Below are 19266 nucleotides of genomic sequence, written 5' to 3' on the forward strand. Positions count from 1 at the left end.
TCACAAGTTTAATGAAGACCTCAAGTGTGCTCATTCAGTGGAATAAAGAGATGAGGAACCACAAAGGCTGAAGAGTGAATAGAGCAGAATGATAGTGCGCATAGACAACAATGGCAAATAATCTATAAAAACCAATTTCCTAAGGTTTGCAGGACAGTGTTACTTCTTGTAGGAAGGCCCAAAGCTGCCCTTCTACAAACACCAATGTGTTTTGCATTCAGTTAATGTTAATAACTGAATGTTAACAATTTGTCTTTCTGCTTTGAGACTTTTGAAAAAAGGCGATTGGTTATGTTTCGTCATCTGTTCTATTACCCGGTCACACCCGGGCCGTAGGAGGGGCTGGCTGTTTGTGGTGGACAGTTCAGGTCTATACAGCATCTACGTGGAAGCACCGTAGTGACAGACCATGGAACCCACTTCTCTAATTTTATAGGTAAGAACACTGATCTGCCTAAGCCCTCAGGCCTGGTAAGAACCCAGGAGTCTGGTTCAGTTAGTTTCATCCGTTAAAAAGTGGCTGCCAGCGCTTCACAGCCACTGAGTTTCGTGAGGGAATAAAGGACTTTCGCAGAGTGGGAGTCAGGAAAGAAGCTGCCAGGACGTTCTCACGGGCCTCGGTCCTGATGTCTTTCTCCAAACTTTTTCTATTTAGTTCTGATAGAGGAATGGCCAACACAATGAGGGGAAAGGCTCTCTCTCATTTCTTTCCTTCAGTGAGGATCCAAGGGGTAAAGGCAGAAGTCTTTATATGTGAAAATAGAAAGCCCACAAGAGCCAAGTAGCGTCTAACGGGGATAGTCCCAGTATGAAAGCCCCAGCTCACCAGACCTAGAATCTTAGGTTCATTCTGGACGTTCAGGAGCTAACTATCATGTAGACAGTGGCAGAGAGCATCCATCAAAGCAGCGAGGCACGTGGGGTGCTCAGTTAGTGCTCTGAGTGATGAGCCCGCAAGAATCCAGACTCGAACGATGCTCCACAAACTCCCAGGGCTGAAAAAGTCCTTTGTGATCACTAACTCATCCACCTCAGTGTTTTCTGGAGGAAACCAGCTAGTGGTGTAGACGAGAGGGAAACATGAGTCTGTCCGCTGTGCTGGGCGCTTCCTGCACGTTACCTTATTTAACCAACTCCATGAAGTCTGTACTGTTACCTTCATTTTACATACAGATGGAGGAAGTCAGGACTCAGAGGTTTAGGAAACTTGTCGGGAGATGGAGCGCCGTCAGCGTGGGTCTGCAGCTCAGGGCTCAGGCTGCGCGGCCGTCGTTCTGAGTCAGGAGCAGAGCTGGGCTTGAAACCCGAGTTTCCTAGTCCCAGGCTAGTTTTGTTAAATAATTGCCAACATTTTACAGAGAAGGAAACCATAAAAACAGTAGAAAGGTCACCTGCCTCATAAGAGGGTAAATAAAAAGATAATAATAGGACAGTTCCAGCTGCTTAAGTCTTAGAAGCGTTCCCATTTCATCAGATGGTTTACATTAATGAGCATGTTACTATCAGCAACTCTTTTTGTGACTATCTATACCTGGCATAATTGAGGCACAGGTTGGTTAAGTGTCTTTTCTTTGTGCAGGAAACCTGGTATTTATAAACTTAAAAATTTAACTGAGTTATTTAAAAATAATAATGCAGCTTTGTTAAAGATGCAAGTTTTTGGTAAAATTACTGGTTTCCCAAGACTTGGTTTAGTTATAGCCTCTGTTCTTCTGTATGTGTGGAGCCTTCAGTGCTTTCTTCCTTGAAATATGAATAACGTAAAGAGAAAGGTAAGTTTCCTTTTTCTTTACAAAAAGGACTAGTAGCCTGCTTACCTTTGTTTTCCCTTTTAATGTGAAATTAGATTTCTGAAATTTAGAAATAAATTCGAACTGAAGAGTAACTATTACTTTTTTTGGTTTCGATATTATTTGTTTTTGTTTACTTTCATCTGAAACAATATCAGCAACTGAAAATTACAATAGGAAAATTATGGGTAAAGGAAACACAAAAATCTTAGCTCTCTGCTGCCCTCTGCAAGAGACATTGTGAAATGCCATGTTTTTCAGTTTGTTTTTTTCCCATGTTAGATGTCAGTAAAATTTTTATCTGCGGCCCTTGTGTAACTCGCATGTTTTATATTACTAAATTAAATACAGATTTAAATAACACACAAGTATATAAAAAGATTCCACAGTTCACAAGAAATACTTTAAGGACTTTTTTCTAAATATAAAAAACTATGTTCCACTTTAAAACTCTAGAGCTCAAGATTATAAATAACTACTATGTAATCTCACCAAAAATAGGCTACTTAAAACCAATCTTCAAATATTACTAAAAAAGGAAACACTGATTGAAATACTAATAAAATGGAACTCCTGGAAAACCAGAGTTCCAGGATATCTGGTAATGAGTTAAAAACAACACCCCAAAAGGCAGCTACACTTGACGAGTATAAGAGAAGTTAGTAATGAAGTTGTATGTGGATCTGAGTTTTAAAAATCATTTGGATTAAAATTTTGAGTACATCCAAGATTTACTAAGAATATTTTGGGAAAAGATCAACTCAGATCAGTTAAATACTATTAGAAAAACTATAAACAGAATAGCAGGTAGGCTAAGAAGTTTGGTATTATGAAAACCATGGTTCTTTTTGCAATCATAACACAAATAGCAAATAAAATTGGGTACTGGTGCTGTTAGTGGTGACTTTTTATCTCAAGGACACAGGGTGACAACTGCCAGTATCATGTAAGATCACTTATGCGTATTTAACAGAATGCTGAGTGGGATTTCCTCCCGAAACTCAGCTAAGGCCAGACCCTGGGGACCAGTGATACCGTGCCTCATGCCCAGCCTCGTGCCCGGCCTCCTGTTTTCTCAGCCCACTTCTGACTCCAGTTGCTGCTTGGCAACCAGCTCCACGACAGCACCTGGCCTCGCTGAACCGTGCATCTCCTGCTTTCCACCTGGGCTTCTCGGATGCTGGAGTGTGGCATTTACACAAGTGGCCTGCAAGTGTGAGGGACTAACACCCCAGGCGATGACCACTGACAGTGGATCACAGGAGCCATTAGTGGATGAAGCTCCCTCTTCAGCCCCCTGAGAAGGCAATTCTGTGGCGTCCTTTACGTGGCTCTTTAGACGGTCCCAGCAAAATCAAGCCTCAGTTGCCCATAGCAGTGACCGGCTTAACAGACACTTGTATCAGCTGCCTCCTTGTTCCCTGGAACACCACCTCACAACAGACTACCTGTCAATTAGCTCAAGTCTCAGGCTCTGATTTCTGGAGGGAACCCCGTGAGACACCAACAGGAGGACTGGCCCTAGCGATTAGATACACAGGATGGGATTCTGGAAGTGGGTCACTGATTGATGAAATGGTGATAAGGACCACAAGTATGGACTAGGCTGATGGTCCGAGGCTTGGAAGGAGCAAGACTTGTTGAGACAAAAAATTCTGGAGAAGAGGCATATAGGTGGACCTGTGGAGTGTGCACAAAGCTGGAGAATCTTTGTGTCGTGTTAATGCTCATTGAGAGTACACGGAGGTGCTAGGTGAGCATGACTGTTTTATCCTGTGTCTCCGGGACCACCCCTCACTTATGCGACAGGCCCACAGAGAGGGTAGCTATGCCAGCGGGCACAAGGTTATGTGTGGGCCACCAGCAGGGGCTCTCTCTTATGAAGGCTGATCTAGACGTGGCCACTGATGAATGCCCAGCCTGCCAGCAGCTGAGAGATGATCCTGAAGCCTGGGCTTACAGCACCGCCCCCTGAGCAGACCTGGTGGCTGGGTGATGTCAGCCCCCTGCCTCCACAGTGGGCAGTGGCTGTGAACTGAGGTCTCGACTGGATGTTGAATTTCCTTCTCTGTCTTCAGGGCCTCTGCCAGCACCATCGTCTGAGAGAACGTACAGTGCCTGCTTTACTTGCATGAGGGCCCACCCAACATTGCCTTGGACTTGGGGACTTATTTTACAGCCAAGGAGTTGCAACAGTGGAAAGCTAATTACTTGGTCCACTAGTTCTTCCATAACTCCTTATCTAGAAGCAGAAAGTTGACAGAATGAGACAATTATTTACTAAAGGTTTCACTCTTGTCCAGCAGCTCAGGGATAAAACCCTGCAGGTCTGGAGCCCTGTCCCTCAGAATGTGACACACGTGAAACAGCCCACGTATGTTGCTTTGTCCTCAGCAGCCTCAACACTGGGCCCCAGGAATCAAGGGGTGGAAGGAGAACTGTTCCCTCTGAATGTCACTCCCAGATGTGGGGCTTCCCCTTCTGTAACCTGGCTCTGCTGCAAAGGGCTCCTGTAGCCATCACAGCTCAACTAAGGAAAAGCAACTACGAGTGAGACTCCCCAAGGACAAAGGAGGGGCAGGCCACTGCAGCGCGGGCCAGGGTGAGGGACTCTGCTACGGCTGGAGGAGCGAGATGCTTATCACCTAGGGCTTCGTGCAGCAGCACAGGCTGCAGCCTGTTCCTCTGTGTTACAGCTTCGGTAGAGATTGTGGCTGGCCACACCCTGAAGTCTCTGTGACAGACCGAATTTCATGGAATGTTGAGCACGTCTGACTAGTGCAACGAATGCACAGTATTGAACTTGCATCCCCTCCTCACACCCTCAACCTTTCCATCAGTTGCACTGCAACTTACTTTCTGCTTTAGGGCTTCGTTAATGCCTTATGGTTGTACAGTCCACAGATACTGGGGAGTACATTACCGACAGGGGGTGAGAGCAGGAGAGGAAACCCTCCCCTCCGGCTGCTCCTCAGAGGGCCAGCTGCCAAGTCAACAACACACCTGGGACTGGCTTTTCCTCCTTCCTGGCTTCACTTTCCCAGCCCCTTAATTACCCACATTAAACCACCTGCATGCAACCCTTGCCTCAGTTTCCACAAAGTCACACAACTAGCAACACAGTTGATAGGTCCAAAAATTAGAGTTCATAACCTCTAAATAGCCTTCACTGGCCATAACATAATTTCATTTGATTTATGGCTTATTTTATATTAGTTAACAGAGCAAACAGAAGGTGACATTAAAAGAAATATAATTAACATCCCCAGAAAAGTAATAGAGGAAAATATATTAATGAAAAGAAAAAGACTTATGAGAAAACAAAACTAAGAAGTAGCGATTATGGAACAAAAAATTGTCAAAATAAAAATGTTAACAGTCAGGCTAAATAGCAGAATAGACACTAGTGAGAAATTAGCAGATTAGATGAAGTTGAGGAATTCTTCGAGAGAACAGCATGAAAGACTCACAGATGGAAGAATAAAAGAGAGTGATAAACAAAGGAAGTAATTCCAGATGTTCCAAAATCTTGTGAATAGAAGTTCTAAAAGCAAAGGCTAGAGAGCAAAAGGGTGAAAATAAACTAAAGAGCAAGAAAAGTTTGCAAATCTGAAATAAATATTACTCTTTAGATTAAGAGGGTCCAAAGAATGCCAAGCAGGATGAACAAAACATTTAACAACAATAACAAAAGAACCCCTCAAACTACAAAAATATCAGATAAATGATACCATAAAGAGACAGAAGCAAGAGACGGGGGAAACAGCCTGGTATATTTATTTACGTTGCAGAAGTGCTGTAGGTTCAGCACACAGCCCTGACAACGGTAAATTTTATGTCATGTGTATTTCACCATAGTTTTTTAAATGCGAGGGAAAGGAGGGGGAGACAATGTTTTATTCTTTTACAGGGCAGCCATTTACATCGAAATGCAAGACAAGGGCAGTAAGGTAGCCATAGTTATGTGAAGTCACCAGCTTTAGCCTCCAGCTAGCTTCAAACTATTCACATCTGTCCCTCAGGAAAATTACCAATTACCTGTCAGTCATTTAGGAGTAAAATATGTAATTTATTATTATGTTTAATCTAAAATTGCAGCATACACAATACTCAAAATATAACACTTCAGTATACTTTTAACTTTTAAGAAAAGGAGATTCCCCAAATCCAAACATTTAGAAAAAGAACCAAACGTTCATATATTTTAAAGCATTTCTTTTGAAGTGTTTTGGTTTGTTTTTTGATCATTGATTATATCGGAGTTAAAGAACTTCAGTTGTAGAAAATGACTCAGTATTACTCATCCCAGTATTATTTCACATTAATAAAGTCAACAGTCGCTTGTGACTCTTCCTATCGGAAGAAAAAGGCAAGGCTGCTAAGAGACAGAGCTGAGAAACACCTTTGGAAAACAAATCATGTGTTCTTTCTAAAATAAATACATTTATACATAGTCTGGTAGTAAGGCAACCTGATAAAGGACAGTGCTGAAATTTTACTCAGAGACAAATCTGATAAGCAATCACAGCCTTACGACAAAATAGTCAATGATCCATCACATGATAACTAACGTTAGTATTAAATTCTTCATGTAAGAAGAATTCTTCATTCTGCGATACAAGGCAAAATCCAGAACACAGTGCCCATGTTACGTGCGTGCCAAAGTCCAAGGTCTTACTTCATTCATTTGACCTACATTACTTCATCTGTTCATTCATCAGATGTTTACTAAGTACCTGTTCTATATCAGGTCATGTGGCTAGGCAGCTGAAATAGAGTGGTAAATAAAGTGAATAATTTCCAGCAACAGCCAGCAAATGAGCATACAAACTGATTACATTTAGCTTATTACATGTTAACTGCTGTACTTCGATGAAAGTCCATGCAAAAAACAGAGGTTGGGAAGTTGGCAGAGTATTTGTTTTGGGGGGTAAGAATAACTTTATGAATGTCAAACCCAGTGGTTTTCAACCTTGGCTTAAAAAACCAAAAAAAGTCTCCAGATGTTCCTGGGTCCCAGTGTCACTCTCTCTTGTTCGTTACCCCATCTCCCCACTTGTGTACGGTCTGGGATAGGGCCCAGCAGCACATTTCTTTCCCTAAAAGCTCCCAGGTGCCTCTGACCTGCAGCCAGGGTTGAGTACCTGTTTCAGCCAGTCATTATTTTCAAGGTACAAATACAGCTTAAGGCTTCTGTGATCATCAGAACTTTACTGCTGACTTCTTTCCTTCTCCTGAAATCCTAATTTGCTCCTTCCTCATTCAATTCTCCCTACCTAGAGGGCACACCTCCCAGGCTGGTGAGGGATGGACTCCTGGGACAGAAGTTAGACTCTGGGGAGGATCCTGGACATAACAGCTGTGTAGAGGATAGAGAGGCATCAGCAGGCAAAGGGACTGAAGAGGAACAGTGTGCAAAGGAGGGGACAGGAAGTGCGGTAGGAGAGATCCTGGAGGCTGCAACGGGGCAGCTCATCCTGACGGGGCTTACACGTCAAGTACAGGACTTGGACTTTATCATCACAGCAATGGACAGCTGTGAAGGAATGTAAGCAAGGTACTGAGAAGGAGAAAGAGCAGTGTGGTGTCACCGAGAGGCTACAGGCAGGGAGGCCAGAAACAAGGCTCTATCTCTAGAAGCAACCGGATAAAAAGATAGAAAATCAGGACTGTGATCTGTCTTGAGGGTTCAGATTAGGGAGCCTTCAGTTTCAGACAGAAGGGTCTGCTGAGGGAATGAGTTCTCCGAGAAAGATTAACCAAGCGGAGACGACGGGTAAGGAGGGAACCCCATGAAGGCTCTCTTCACTTCCACAGCCGCTACCCTAACTCAGGGGCTCTTGCCTGTTCCAGACCCTCACTAACCTGTACCTTCTCCACAGACGGAAGGGCCGCACCTCAGGAAGTCAGTGCAAGAACCCAGAATGCTATTTCTGTGGACTTTCATGGGAGAGCCATCAGTTCTTCAGCCTGTCGTTTACAGCCTTCAGTTCAGTGGCCAACTGACCCTCCGTTCGACTTCATTTCTTAGTTCTTCCTCGTCTATGTCTTTGAATCTTTCCAAATCATCTGCTTCTCATTCCCTAAACATTTAACTGATTTTAGCTCTTTGCAGGGGTTTGTAGATGCCCCTTCCCTACCTAGCTTGGTTTCCCCAGTTCACATTTGCCCTCGTGGAAACCCAGCTCCACATCGAAACCTCCAAAACATCTTCTCTTACTCTCATTCCGCCTTCTAGACCAGTTGGTACTTCTGCACAGTCTACTGCAACCTCTGCAGGAGTGGATTTTGTCACAGGTCCTGGTTCCTGCTTGTACAGTCTTATCTTTAAGGCCTAGTACAGCACTTGGAACATGGTGGGCGCTCCATGAACATATGTGGAATTGAAAAATAAAATAAAACAAAGAATTTAGACCAGACTCCAGTGGAGTTCTGAGTATACAGGGATAACACTCAGTAAAGAATTATTTCAGATTCATTCTTTCCTTATCGTAGTTGTACATGAATCCTCAGCTTTGGGAGACAAGGAGACGACATCACTGCGTTATTCTCTGTGCAGCTGGACGTGTGTTTAGCAAAACCAAAATTTTATAAGGATTTCCTTTTTGAATGTAAGTCCTCAATCTAAAGAAGTTAATAATAGTACATACAAATATATGACTATTGCCCTAAAATGTGCTTAATTTTGAAGGACAGTAGAAGCCTATCTTTGGCTAGTTGATGAGTATTATCTCATAATATTTTATCCAAAAAATGATAGTAATTCAAAGAATTCCAGCAAATTCAATGTCAATAAAATCTGCTACAAGTAAATTAGGTTTAGAGGAAAGCTGAATTTGGATTTTACCTTTAAAGCAATGGACAACTATGAAGGAATTTCACCACCCCGGGAACAAACCAATGTGAGGCAGAATTCTGGGAATAAGTCAGTGGCAGCAGCACAGTTTTACAATTTTTCTAAACCCTTCCATAAAAACACATAGAACAAGGACAGCAAAACCAAAACGCAAAGTCAGTATGCTCAGCCTGTGTAACAAGGTGCACATCTCCATGAATCCAAAAGCACAAGTTAATATGGATAAATCGGCAACAACGGTAAGACGTATACGGTACTAGAAAAGAGAAGAGAAAAATAACAAAGCGTCTGCCAGAGCTGCGCAGAGGAGAGGCCCAAGCTGCAGAGTGAGGCAGGCCACCTCGAGAGCAGCAGCGGACACTGACAAGGGCTGGATGTGCTCAAATGACAGCAAGGTGTGTGGCTGGAACACCTGAGCCTCGGGACTCTCCAAGCTCATCCCCAGGACAAAAGCCCTCCACTGTGGCACAAGCTCTGGGAACAGGTTTCAAACACAACAGAACAGAGGTGACAGATACACAGGAAAGAGAAAGTTCAAATAAATGCTGAGGAGAAAAACAGGTCCTGGAGAACTCGGGAAATATATCTATATTTCTTACTTCTTACAGACCACAGAAGAGGGAATTTCAGAGTCATGAAGATGGAAAAGCTCTCCTGACTCAACTCCTCCTTTCTAAAACTACTTTCACATAACAATGGCCAATAAAAAAGAATCGTGGTTAAATCCATTGCAAAGTTTTTATAAGAAAACAAGGTGTAAGGGGAAAAAATAACATCCCTACAAAAAGTGAAAGCATGGTAGGAAAACATGCTCACAAAAACTGTAACTATTCCAAAACCAGCTATGAAGGAACATAAATCAGAATTAGAAAGGTTATAAAACTAAGGAAAGAATTACAAATAAAATATCCAAAACTGGAAACCAGACAAAAGGATTCCTGAATGCCTCTTCATTGGAGAATCTCATTTTCTAAGGTGTATACCCTTTTCTTGATTCACTATTTGCAACTGATTAGGTTTTTGTTTTTTTTTTACAGATCTGTAAGGGTAGATGTTAACTCTGCAGCAAACTGAGAGCAATGCAAATATGTTCTGTAGGCAGCGATGAAGATGAGGGTATTCATCTGTTTCGTATCCAATTTAGCAGTCTTATCCCATCGTTCTCTCTCTCAGTGACCAGAATACTTCAGTGTTTCCTATATCTTTTGACCAGCTTTATCATTCTGTTGGCTTACTCAATATGTTAATGACAGATCTTCACTTCTTAAAGTAAAAAAAAGCAGATGGAGCAACTAGCATAGCGAAACAGAAAACCCAATGTACACCAAAAAAAGAGACCGTGTTTCCCCCAAAACCTTTTTGTTGGTCAGATAGTGGCAAACTGAACAGCTATGAGACCCGCAAGGCTTCAGCACTTGGGCCCAGAGAAGCAAAGGGAAGCCAACGTTCAACATTTAGGCGACTGAGCATAAAACCCCGATTCCGACAGGGCCACACAGGGCGTGGGCTAGAGCACAGGGGACACTGCCCCCCGCGGTGCCGCCCGAAGGGGCAGGCCTGGTGCCTGGTCTCCCTAGGCGCCTGGGCTGTGATCTCCGTCACAGCGCAGCACTGTTTTGGAGGAGGTTTTCTGCTCATTCTTACCAAAGAAGTAGAGCAGAAGAAAGAGGGTATCTTAAGAGCCAGTGTTACTCAGTGTTACCCTTAAAAATGCGAAATGCAAAAACTCCCAAAAAACAAAAGAATCAGCTTCCATTATTCTTATAGCACAGAAACAAAGCACTGTGTATTTTAAACTGCTTTTCTTTGCAAGAGCAGCGAGGCTTACTTTCAGATCGAGGCTGCTAAGGCTGACGACATCATCATCTTTCTCTCTTCGTTTTCTTTTCTATAAAAAAGAAAAGATTTCATTCTTAATTAGAAGGAATGCATGTTACTCCATTAAACAACTAGTAAAATCACTTTTATAAAGTGAAGTCTTAGGCTGTGTTCATAAGAAAATTATTTTTGAGGGATGCTCATAAACGATCTCTGGCACGTTATTATTTACTGTCTAAAAAGTTCCCTCTGACTAAACCATCTCTTGTTGTGAAGTGATCCCACCCTATTAAAACCTCACTCATGTAAAGTTTTTCAGAACAGAACTGTCATGTAAGTCAAGTCTATACTTGTCAGAGAAAATGCAGATGTTTTATATATAAAGTCAGTAAGTTTTTAAGGAAAGGAACACATACTATTTATATTACGGAGGGAGGGAGGTGAGGGTTCTCCACTAGAAAAAAAAATTTCTTTTCTTCTGGCCCAAGTTAATTAAGATTTGTTGCCTGAAGCAGGATTTATCAGGTGGAAGATGAACTTGCGTGTCCCTGGAGTACTTTCCAGTAATCACTCATCACCTGCATTCAGTCCTACTGGTACCAGCTGTGACAAAACTGTGTATAGGTCTTTAATTTCTAGTCCTTTATCAGTATTGAAGAAGAATCCTTAAGTACATTTCTTCTCCCACATCTCAGATTAACGTTTCAGGTTACTTGTGATACAGCCTCGTTCTCCTGAACTCTCCAAACTGAGCAGCCAGGGCTCCCTCCCAGGTGCTGGCCCCACCTGAGGAGAAGCTGGTGAGAACCAAATAAAGAAAAGGAAAAATAAAGTCCACACAGAAGTGGAGAAAATATATCAAGCCTGGAAGTCTCAGAAGCAAGCCCTCATGAAAACAAAAGAGGGCGCGCTACGAAGTTGGAAAAGCTGCCTGAACCAAGCCTCTTTGTAGAAGTTCAGGAAAACTAAATCCCCATTCAAATGAACAGAAAGTTCTCCAAGTCAAATCCTACCCACAGTGACTCTAAGAAAAAAGAGCATAAGGGGCAGAATAACATCTCTACAGGGAAGGAGGTCACCTCAGAAGGAGATGCTCGAGGCAGCAGAGCAAACCTGTAACACTGTACTTCAAATTCAGCTAAAAGACTCAAGAAAATGATACAGGACACGAAAGAATGCTGTAAATCAGAATTGGGAAAAACTAAAACAATGAAATGACAGAACTCAAGAAGTCCTTCCTGATCCTAAGGTTATATCCAGAAGATGCAGACAAGTATGAATAATATAATCGTATATTATTTGTATATGACATTTATATGTATTTGTATATTACTTGAATAATATAATTTGTAAGTGATTTTACGAGCAGAACACAGAGGGACACACACAGCGTTGCTGACGGGTCAGAGTGCAGCTGGGGAGGGAAGGACCTTCACAGGAGGACACTGCCAAGCAAAAAGCAGATCGTACTGATGGGAATAAAGCACGTACATGGTCGCCCTTACGTACTTACAGAGACTCTTACCCATGCTCATGTGGGGGCAGTTGTATAAAGAAATTTGACAGACTTTTAAATATTCTAGTGTATTTTCATTTAAATATTTTGAAGTTCTGCTTTCCATATCTGTATGTTCAACCCACCTAGAATGTAGTTTTGTACGCATGTGGTATGAGGTGCTTCAGCCAACTGCCCCCGCACCTAATACCCTTGTTGAGAGCACCCCGCCTTCACACGGCCTGCGACGCAGTGAGTGCTCACATACGTGTTACTCAGTTTCTGGGCTCTCGATTTTATCCCATTGGTCTATTTATCTAGACCTGCACCCATATTATGCTGTGTAATTTCTGTACCTTTGGAGTAAGTCTCACAGATCTTTTCATAGGTTTATTCCTAGTTTTAAGTTTTATTTCAATAAAAGCATCATTAAAAATTTACCCCTAATATATGTATACATACATATATATAATATATATAGACATAATATAAAATAAATGTATACATGTATACATATATAATATACGTATACATGTATTAGGGGTGTGTGTGTATACACACACACATATTCTATTGATTGATTTTTGTAATTTTTATAGCCTTGCTCAAACTCTTGTTAGTTCTAATAGTTGCTATTAATATTCTCTTGCATATTCTACATAGACAATCATATCGTCTCTAAGTATGAAATCGTACTGGCTCTTCCTTTCTAACTTTTGTATCATTTGTTTTCCTGTCTTACTGTGTTGGCAGCAGCACTACCACAATGCTGAGTAAACATGATGACGGCATGCTTTCTAACTTCAGGGGAATGTCCCTAACATTTCATCATTACGTGTGTTGTCTGTGTTTGTCACTTTCTCTGCTCTTACTTTTCCTCCTATTTTCTTTGATTTACTCTATTGTTTTTTCTCACCTCTTGAGTTAGATGCTTAGTTTTTGTCCTTTTCCTTTTTTAAACTATGTATTTAAGTTATAAATCTCCCTCTTAGTATTCCTTAATCATATTTCAAAAGTTTTAGTACATGAACGTGAGATATTTCTTTTGTCACAGAACCCTCTACAAAAGTGCTTTCCCGAGTGAGATGTCCCCATCCCAGAGGACGTGCAAGTTACCTTCCCTGCAGTGCAGGAGGAAAGTGTCAGCACTTTGTTTCTATGTATTTCTCAATCCTTAAAAATAAGCTTTACTAAAATGTAACATACAGGTGATGAGCTCACCATCACCTACATTTTCAAATGTGAGTTAAAGACAGTGGCAGTCTAATCACATCCAATTTAGAAGTCAGCCCCAAGCTATGAAACTGTCCTGACTATTTGACATACAGATTTATGTCCACTATCATTAACCTCACCCGAAGTGAGTACTGTGCTTTGAGACAATAGCTATAATGTACCTAAACATGATAAAAGACTGTATTAGGGTAATTAATGCTCAAAATATTTTTGCTGATAGGCTTGCAAAATCAAATTTGGAGACACTTCTCTACTACAGTTTTTCTATTTAAGTTTAGGATCAGTTAGTAAGGGAAGGGACCAAAATGAAAAAGGTTTCAGAGGAACATGTGGAAGTGCATTAAAATCAGGAGACTCTTGCTATGAATGCTTTACCGACCAATTAATGTACATAAATGAGTACAGAAATCTTGAGCAGAAGTCCCCAACAGAAACATTAAATACAACAGAATGGAATTAAATGAAATGTGTGGTGCTGAACCCAGCAGCACATCATCAGCACATGCACACAAGTAAGGTTTGGCAAACCAGAAAAGAATCATTTTTGCTATTTCCCCCAAATAAGAAAAGCGTAAGAATCATGCTGTCTTTGTACATACTTTATTTATAGGAGTATTATGAAATAATGAGTGTTTAATTACAAAAACTCCTCAATTTTCTGGTGTCACTTTGCACAAGGTTAGATGCCTCTGTAAAGTCTCATTCTAAAAATAATGAAGCAGTCCCTCTAGACTAAGATGATTAATAAGAAAATCATCCATCCATTATGTATTTGTTATCTATAATCATTTAAGTTATTTTTCAACCAAGAAAAAGCTGTTAGAGTATGTACATAAAAAACCTTCATGTTTCATAACATATTCTCTTAATTTTAACACTGGTAGGAATAAGAGAAAGAAATGCATGGAGTTCAAGATGAATAGAGCCAATACTTTTCAAATTGTATCTTATATTTAATTGAAATAAAAATTTCTTTTTTTAGCAGAAAAGAATTAAATCAGGCTGACAAAGATGGTGCTAGAAACCCCACACCTAAAGGTTTTCAGGGAGGTACAGACAACTGAGCTGTACACCAGACAGAAAGGCAACCCAGGAATGATTTCTGTCTAATGCCTTGAAATAAAAATCCCAGGTGCCTACTCACCAAAGTGAAGTCCCAATGGGGGCCAGGTGTTAAAAATGTGAAGGAGCTACCTCTCCGAAGGGAGTATCTGTTAACAGAAAATTCAAACAATAAATACACTGAGTAACTTCAGTAAAATAAAGCACTAGACAGATAAAAAGCTATCTTTTTCATAGTTTCAAAACTGTTCAAAGTAGCCTTATTAGTCATCCAATTGTAGAAATAAGGAGGGTATATTAAAAAGATCCATAAAACCCAAAAAAACCAAAAAAACCAGGGTGTAAGTTCTGGTCACTTTTTGAAACTTTACAAAAGTGAAAGAGCCGTTAGAAAATTAGTGAACAGATTAAGAGTATTTTATGAAAAATAATTCACCAAAACAATTCACCAAATACACAGCCAAGTAATATGAAATGTATATAATGTTACACTAATAGGTTAAATAAAAAACAGTAAATGGTACAAAAATTATTTGATAAAATTCAACATTCATGCTTAATATTTTAAAAACAAGAATAAAAGAATACTAAACCTAAAACCTAAATGTATTTATTTTGTATTTGATGTTTAAATCTCTTTCATGTACTGATTTTTTTAAAAATTATGATTTAATAAACAGAATAAAAAGCTTTGAATGACAATATCTGAGACAAACATCTCTCATGAGACTAAAATTTGGGATTTTGTTCTTTACTTAACCTGTCTTCACCTTTATAAAAATATAAACCTCTGCTTATAAAACATGTAGAAAGTTATAAAACATAGGTAGCACAGGAAATAAGGTCTATAAACTATACTGATAGAAAAGCAAAGGCAGTTTATTCGGAGCGTGCTACGGCAAGGGAGCTGGGACTCAAAGGCAAGCTGAGGAATGAGGTTTTATTTCCAGGGGGAGAAGGGGCGGCTCAGTGCTCCCTGATTGGAGGCTGTCGGCAGGGGCTGCTGCTGGCGGGCTGACCGGGACTGGAGCATCCTCTGTGATCTACAGGTGCAGGCATGACTTGCTCTAGTTGGCTTCAAGTTGGAAGCAAGGATGAAAATTCGGGAGGCTGGTAGTTACCGATGGAGTCCTGGCCATTTGGGGCCGATTATTACAGAAGTTACTGCTTAGCTTCCTGGACTGTCCGGCTATTATCCCTTTGTATATTCCCTCTCTCACCCTTGACCCCTGATGCCACTGTAAGTTTTAGAAACACCACGACGGCAGTTATTTCTGAGGAAATTTACAAGCTTATATCAAACACAAGGGCCTCTGTAGTTTCCTACGCTAAACATAAAGCAGGAGTTTGTTTACATTTTGACAAGGAACACACGGGAAGATGGCTCCAAGAAGAAAGACAGTATCAAAGCGGCTTCACAGAGGAATGAATACTTGAGTAACACCAAAGCTGAGTCAAACAGAAATAGCAATTAGCTAAGCATACACAAGCCAGGAAGGCCCTGCAGGCAAAGGAAAGGGTACACGTTCAGGGGGAGTGAAGTGGCTTACATTCGGGAAGCTGCAAGCAGTTTCTTACATCTGAGTATCAAAAGAAATAAAGATGGGCTGGATCATGATAAAGGGCCTTACATATAACCCTTAGAGTGTGGATTTGATCTTGAATATGTGGGGCAGCTCTCAGCGACTGAATTCTTAGTAACAAGAAGACAAGACTGATCAGGAAGACCAGTTAAGAGGCAGCTCCATGCTGCTTACAACAGAGGAACACCAGCAAGGCTGGAGGGGAGAAGCTGATCAGAAAAAGGGCTCCCTGTAAAGCTGGTAGGAAAATTTCCTTCTCCTCCCTCATTATTAAGGCTCCTGGCATAGTGAAATATGATGCCATGTACAGTAATTAGAAACAGATGGAGAAAGATCTTCAGATATTTAAAGTAAACATTTCCTAAATAGCTATTTAGAGTTCAAGAATTTTTTTTGAGGGCCTCTTTAGTGGAGCAAGATAACTTAAGGAACTGATGATTTTCCTTGCCACTGCAGAAAAGTCAAGCAACAATGAAGAAAACAGTGTGATTTTTGATAAAACACTAAGACATGGGAATATATTATAATTCATACAGCTGAAGAATACATATAGTATTATAGCATACATAGATATAGTATAAGCAAATGCCAAAGACTACAGGGAAAACTGAGCCTTCACACTGTATCATCCACAGATGACACTTTCTGAAAACACTGCTCTAGGTGAGCGCTGTCATGTGCTACGTGGTTGGAAAGAACCATCAGTGGGGACTGGGTTGAGAAGCAGCAGTTAACGACTTTTCAGAAGATTGTTTCTAATCTAACACAAATACTCATTACAAAGCAGTAATCGTGGTAGCACTTAAAATACTCAATAAACACTTCCTTTCTGGTATAAGACAAGTATTAGAACAGAAAGCCAAAGCTATTTATTTCTTAATTCCCTAGAATCGTCCACACTGACCTCAGAATGAATTTGATGCTTGAAAACTGGAAAGATTTAGCTCTTAGGAATTTTAAACAGGTCAGCAAACTGGAAAAATATTTCCAACTGGATGGCAAGATTCTTTCCAGCACCAGCTGTAATCAGCTTTGTGGTACGCTATTTTTTCCTATTTCAGTAACAAGTACCTATTTATTTTGAATACCCACGGAAAACAGAAACCCAAAAAACAAATTGTGCCCGGAAAGCATGTGAGTCAGTGCCAACTTTCAAAGATCTTGGAAAGACACATAAGTCATTTTTTCACAGGGGTCAGACTCAAAATATAATAGCTATTTTAAATCCTTGTGGGAAAAAGTTTTGATTTCATAAAACATTAAAAGTGGCCTTTCTAGAAGAGACCCAGTACAGTCCGTTTAAAGGGAGTTCAAAGGCTGAAATAAGAATTTTGGTCCAATCTCTTTTTCATGTATCCAAATAATTACAATATTTAAGCCACAACTTAAACTGATACCTGAAGGAACTAGCTTGGTATATGAAAGTGTTTCCCATTAACCCCATTGTGATTATTCCTTGGCCTCTAACATACTTCCCTTTGCATTATTCGGTGCGTTTTCAAACTATGTAAATTATTTTTACAGGAAACTAGATTTAGTCTGAATGAAGCATAATTATAATGATAAAGCTGATGTTCAAAAAGAAAATCATCCTGTTAATTCATTCTTAAGCCAAATTATATTTTCAGAGATTAGGATTTGTGTCACTGCCCTCCTCCATTAAGGCAAGTAACTAAGAGCTGAACTGGAATTATAAACGGCAGAAGGGCAGCTCAACACCATCTTCATAAAACGTACCAGACCATACAAGTGAGGTAACTCCTCTCATGACTTCTTTGTTTCTGCTCTCTCACTATCTCTTAAATACAGGCTGTAATCAGTATAAAGGTTTCAGGCTAGGATTATCCTAAACTTCAATATAAAGATCAGTATCTAATGAAAAAGTCTAGCTCTCTTTATGGTAACTTATAGTGAGTTTATAAGAGTTGATCAAAGTGTTTTCCTTGCCCTCAAAAACGGATTGGCACATGCAGGCATGACTGGAATGCAAATTATTTAAGGAATTGCAGTTTATCTCAAGCAATAATGTGTAGTGGACCATAGGGACTTCTGAAAAGATAGAGCAGATGTGGAATTAGTCTTATAGATAAAAATCAACAAACAACAGTTAACATTTGGAGAGAGCTTTGTGTGTGCAGGCTTAGATGCATTATCTCACTGAACTGCACAACTTATGGGGGGGTACTGTTATAACCCCCACTTACGGATGAGGACATAACCTTAAAGATGACAGGTCCAACCAGTCATTGGGACCTACCACATCCAATGCTGTATGTCTTCAGTACTGTCTCACACAGCTCCTCTTCCAGACACAGAAACCCTTGTCTGTTGTCCACCCTTTGCAGACACACCGACAGCGTGAAATTTGTCAACAGCTAAAAAGTCAGTGACCATCCTCTTCCATCTCTTTACCCAGGAGGCTGGAGCCCTGAGCTGTGTTCTGTTCACCCACTTGGCCAGTTCTCAAAAAGAGGGATTCTGGCCCCGACAAAACATTTTTTTCAACTTTTTTTTTTATTGAAGTATAGTAGGAGGCATTAACATCCCTTTAACATCACTGGACAGAAAACATTTTATTTTAATGCTTGCTTTTAGGCTAGAAGTCCTTTGGCTCCTGTGGCAATTCCTCTCCACAACCCCCAGCTCCTCGTTGGCATTTAGGGATCACCCCAATTCCAGGCTGCCAGGTGTGGGGAGAGGACCTTCTGAGGGAGGTGGGGGAGGAGGAGGGGAGATGGGGGGGAGATGGGGGGGAGGAGGGGAGATGAGGGGGGAGGAGGGGAGATGAGGGGGGAGGAGGGGAGATGAGGGGGGAGAGCAGGGGAGAGAGGAGGAGGAGGGGGAAGAGGAGGAGGAGGAGAGGGAGAAGGAGGAAGAGGAGGGGAAGTGCGGGAACAGGGAGAGGAGAGAGGACGTGGGGGGAGGAGAGGAAGGGGAAGGGGGAGGAGGAAGAACGGGAGGACGACGAGGAAGAGCAGGAGGACCGATGGGACGAGGAGGAGGGGGGAGAGGAGGGGAGCAGAGGGAGGGGAGGGAGGAGGAGGGGGGAGAAGGAGAGTAAGCAGCCCGCCCCTCCGCAGCCCTACCTCACCCCCTCCCCGGCCCTCCCCTACCCCTCCCCGGCTCCGCACGGACACGCGGGCCCCCAGGCGCCGCCGCCCCCGCGCTCACCTGCCGTCAGGCCCCGGCCCGGGGGTGTCGGCCGAAGGCTCTGTGGCGCCGCCCGCGCTGAGCCCGGAGGCCCGGCGGCTTCGCCTCCGCGGCCGGCCCTGCTTCCGGGCCGCCAGCTCGGGCTCCATGGTGCGGAGGGGTGCGCGGTGGCCGGGTGCCCGGGAGGCCCGCAGGGAGCGGCAGGGCGCCCGACCGCCTCGGCCGGGAGAGGAACTCCTGTCAGGAGGGCGCCGCCGCCGCCATCTTCCGGGGTTT

The 19266-nt window shown here is 41.9% G+C and overlaps 1 protein-coding gene across 1 annotated transcript in view; it reads right to left on the bottom strand.

The window, feature by feature from the left end:
• Positions 1-19266, bottom strand: part of NET1 (neuroepithelial cell transforming 1) — a 31774-nt gene extending 12508 nt beyond the window's left edge. Inside the window, exons 1-3 of the mRNA XM_072955445.1 lie at positions 19012-19266; positions 14340-14406; positions 10475-10534 (exon numbers count right to left, since the gene is read on the bottom strand). Coding sequence (XP_072811546.1) covers positions 10475-10534; positions 14340-14406; positions 19012-19139 — 255 coding nt within the window. The 5' untranslated portion in view covers positions 19140-19266. The remainder of the gene's footprint in view (positions 1-10474; positions 10535-14339; positions 14407-19011) is intronic.

This window comes from Vicugna pacos, chromosome 35, assembly GCF_048564905.1.
Source record: "Vicugna pacos chromosome 35, VicPac4, whole genome shotgun sequence".
Taxonomy (NCBI): Eukaryota; Metazoa; Chordata; class Mammalia; order Artiodactyla; family Camelidae; genus Vicugna; species Vicugna pacos.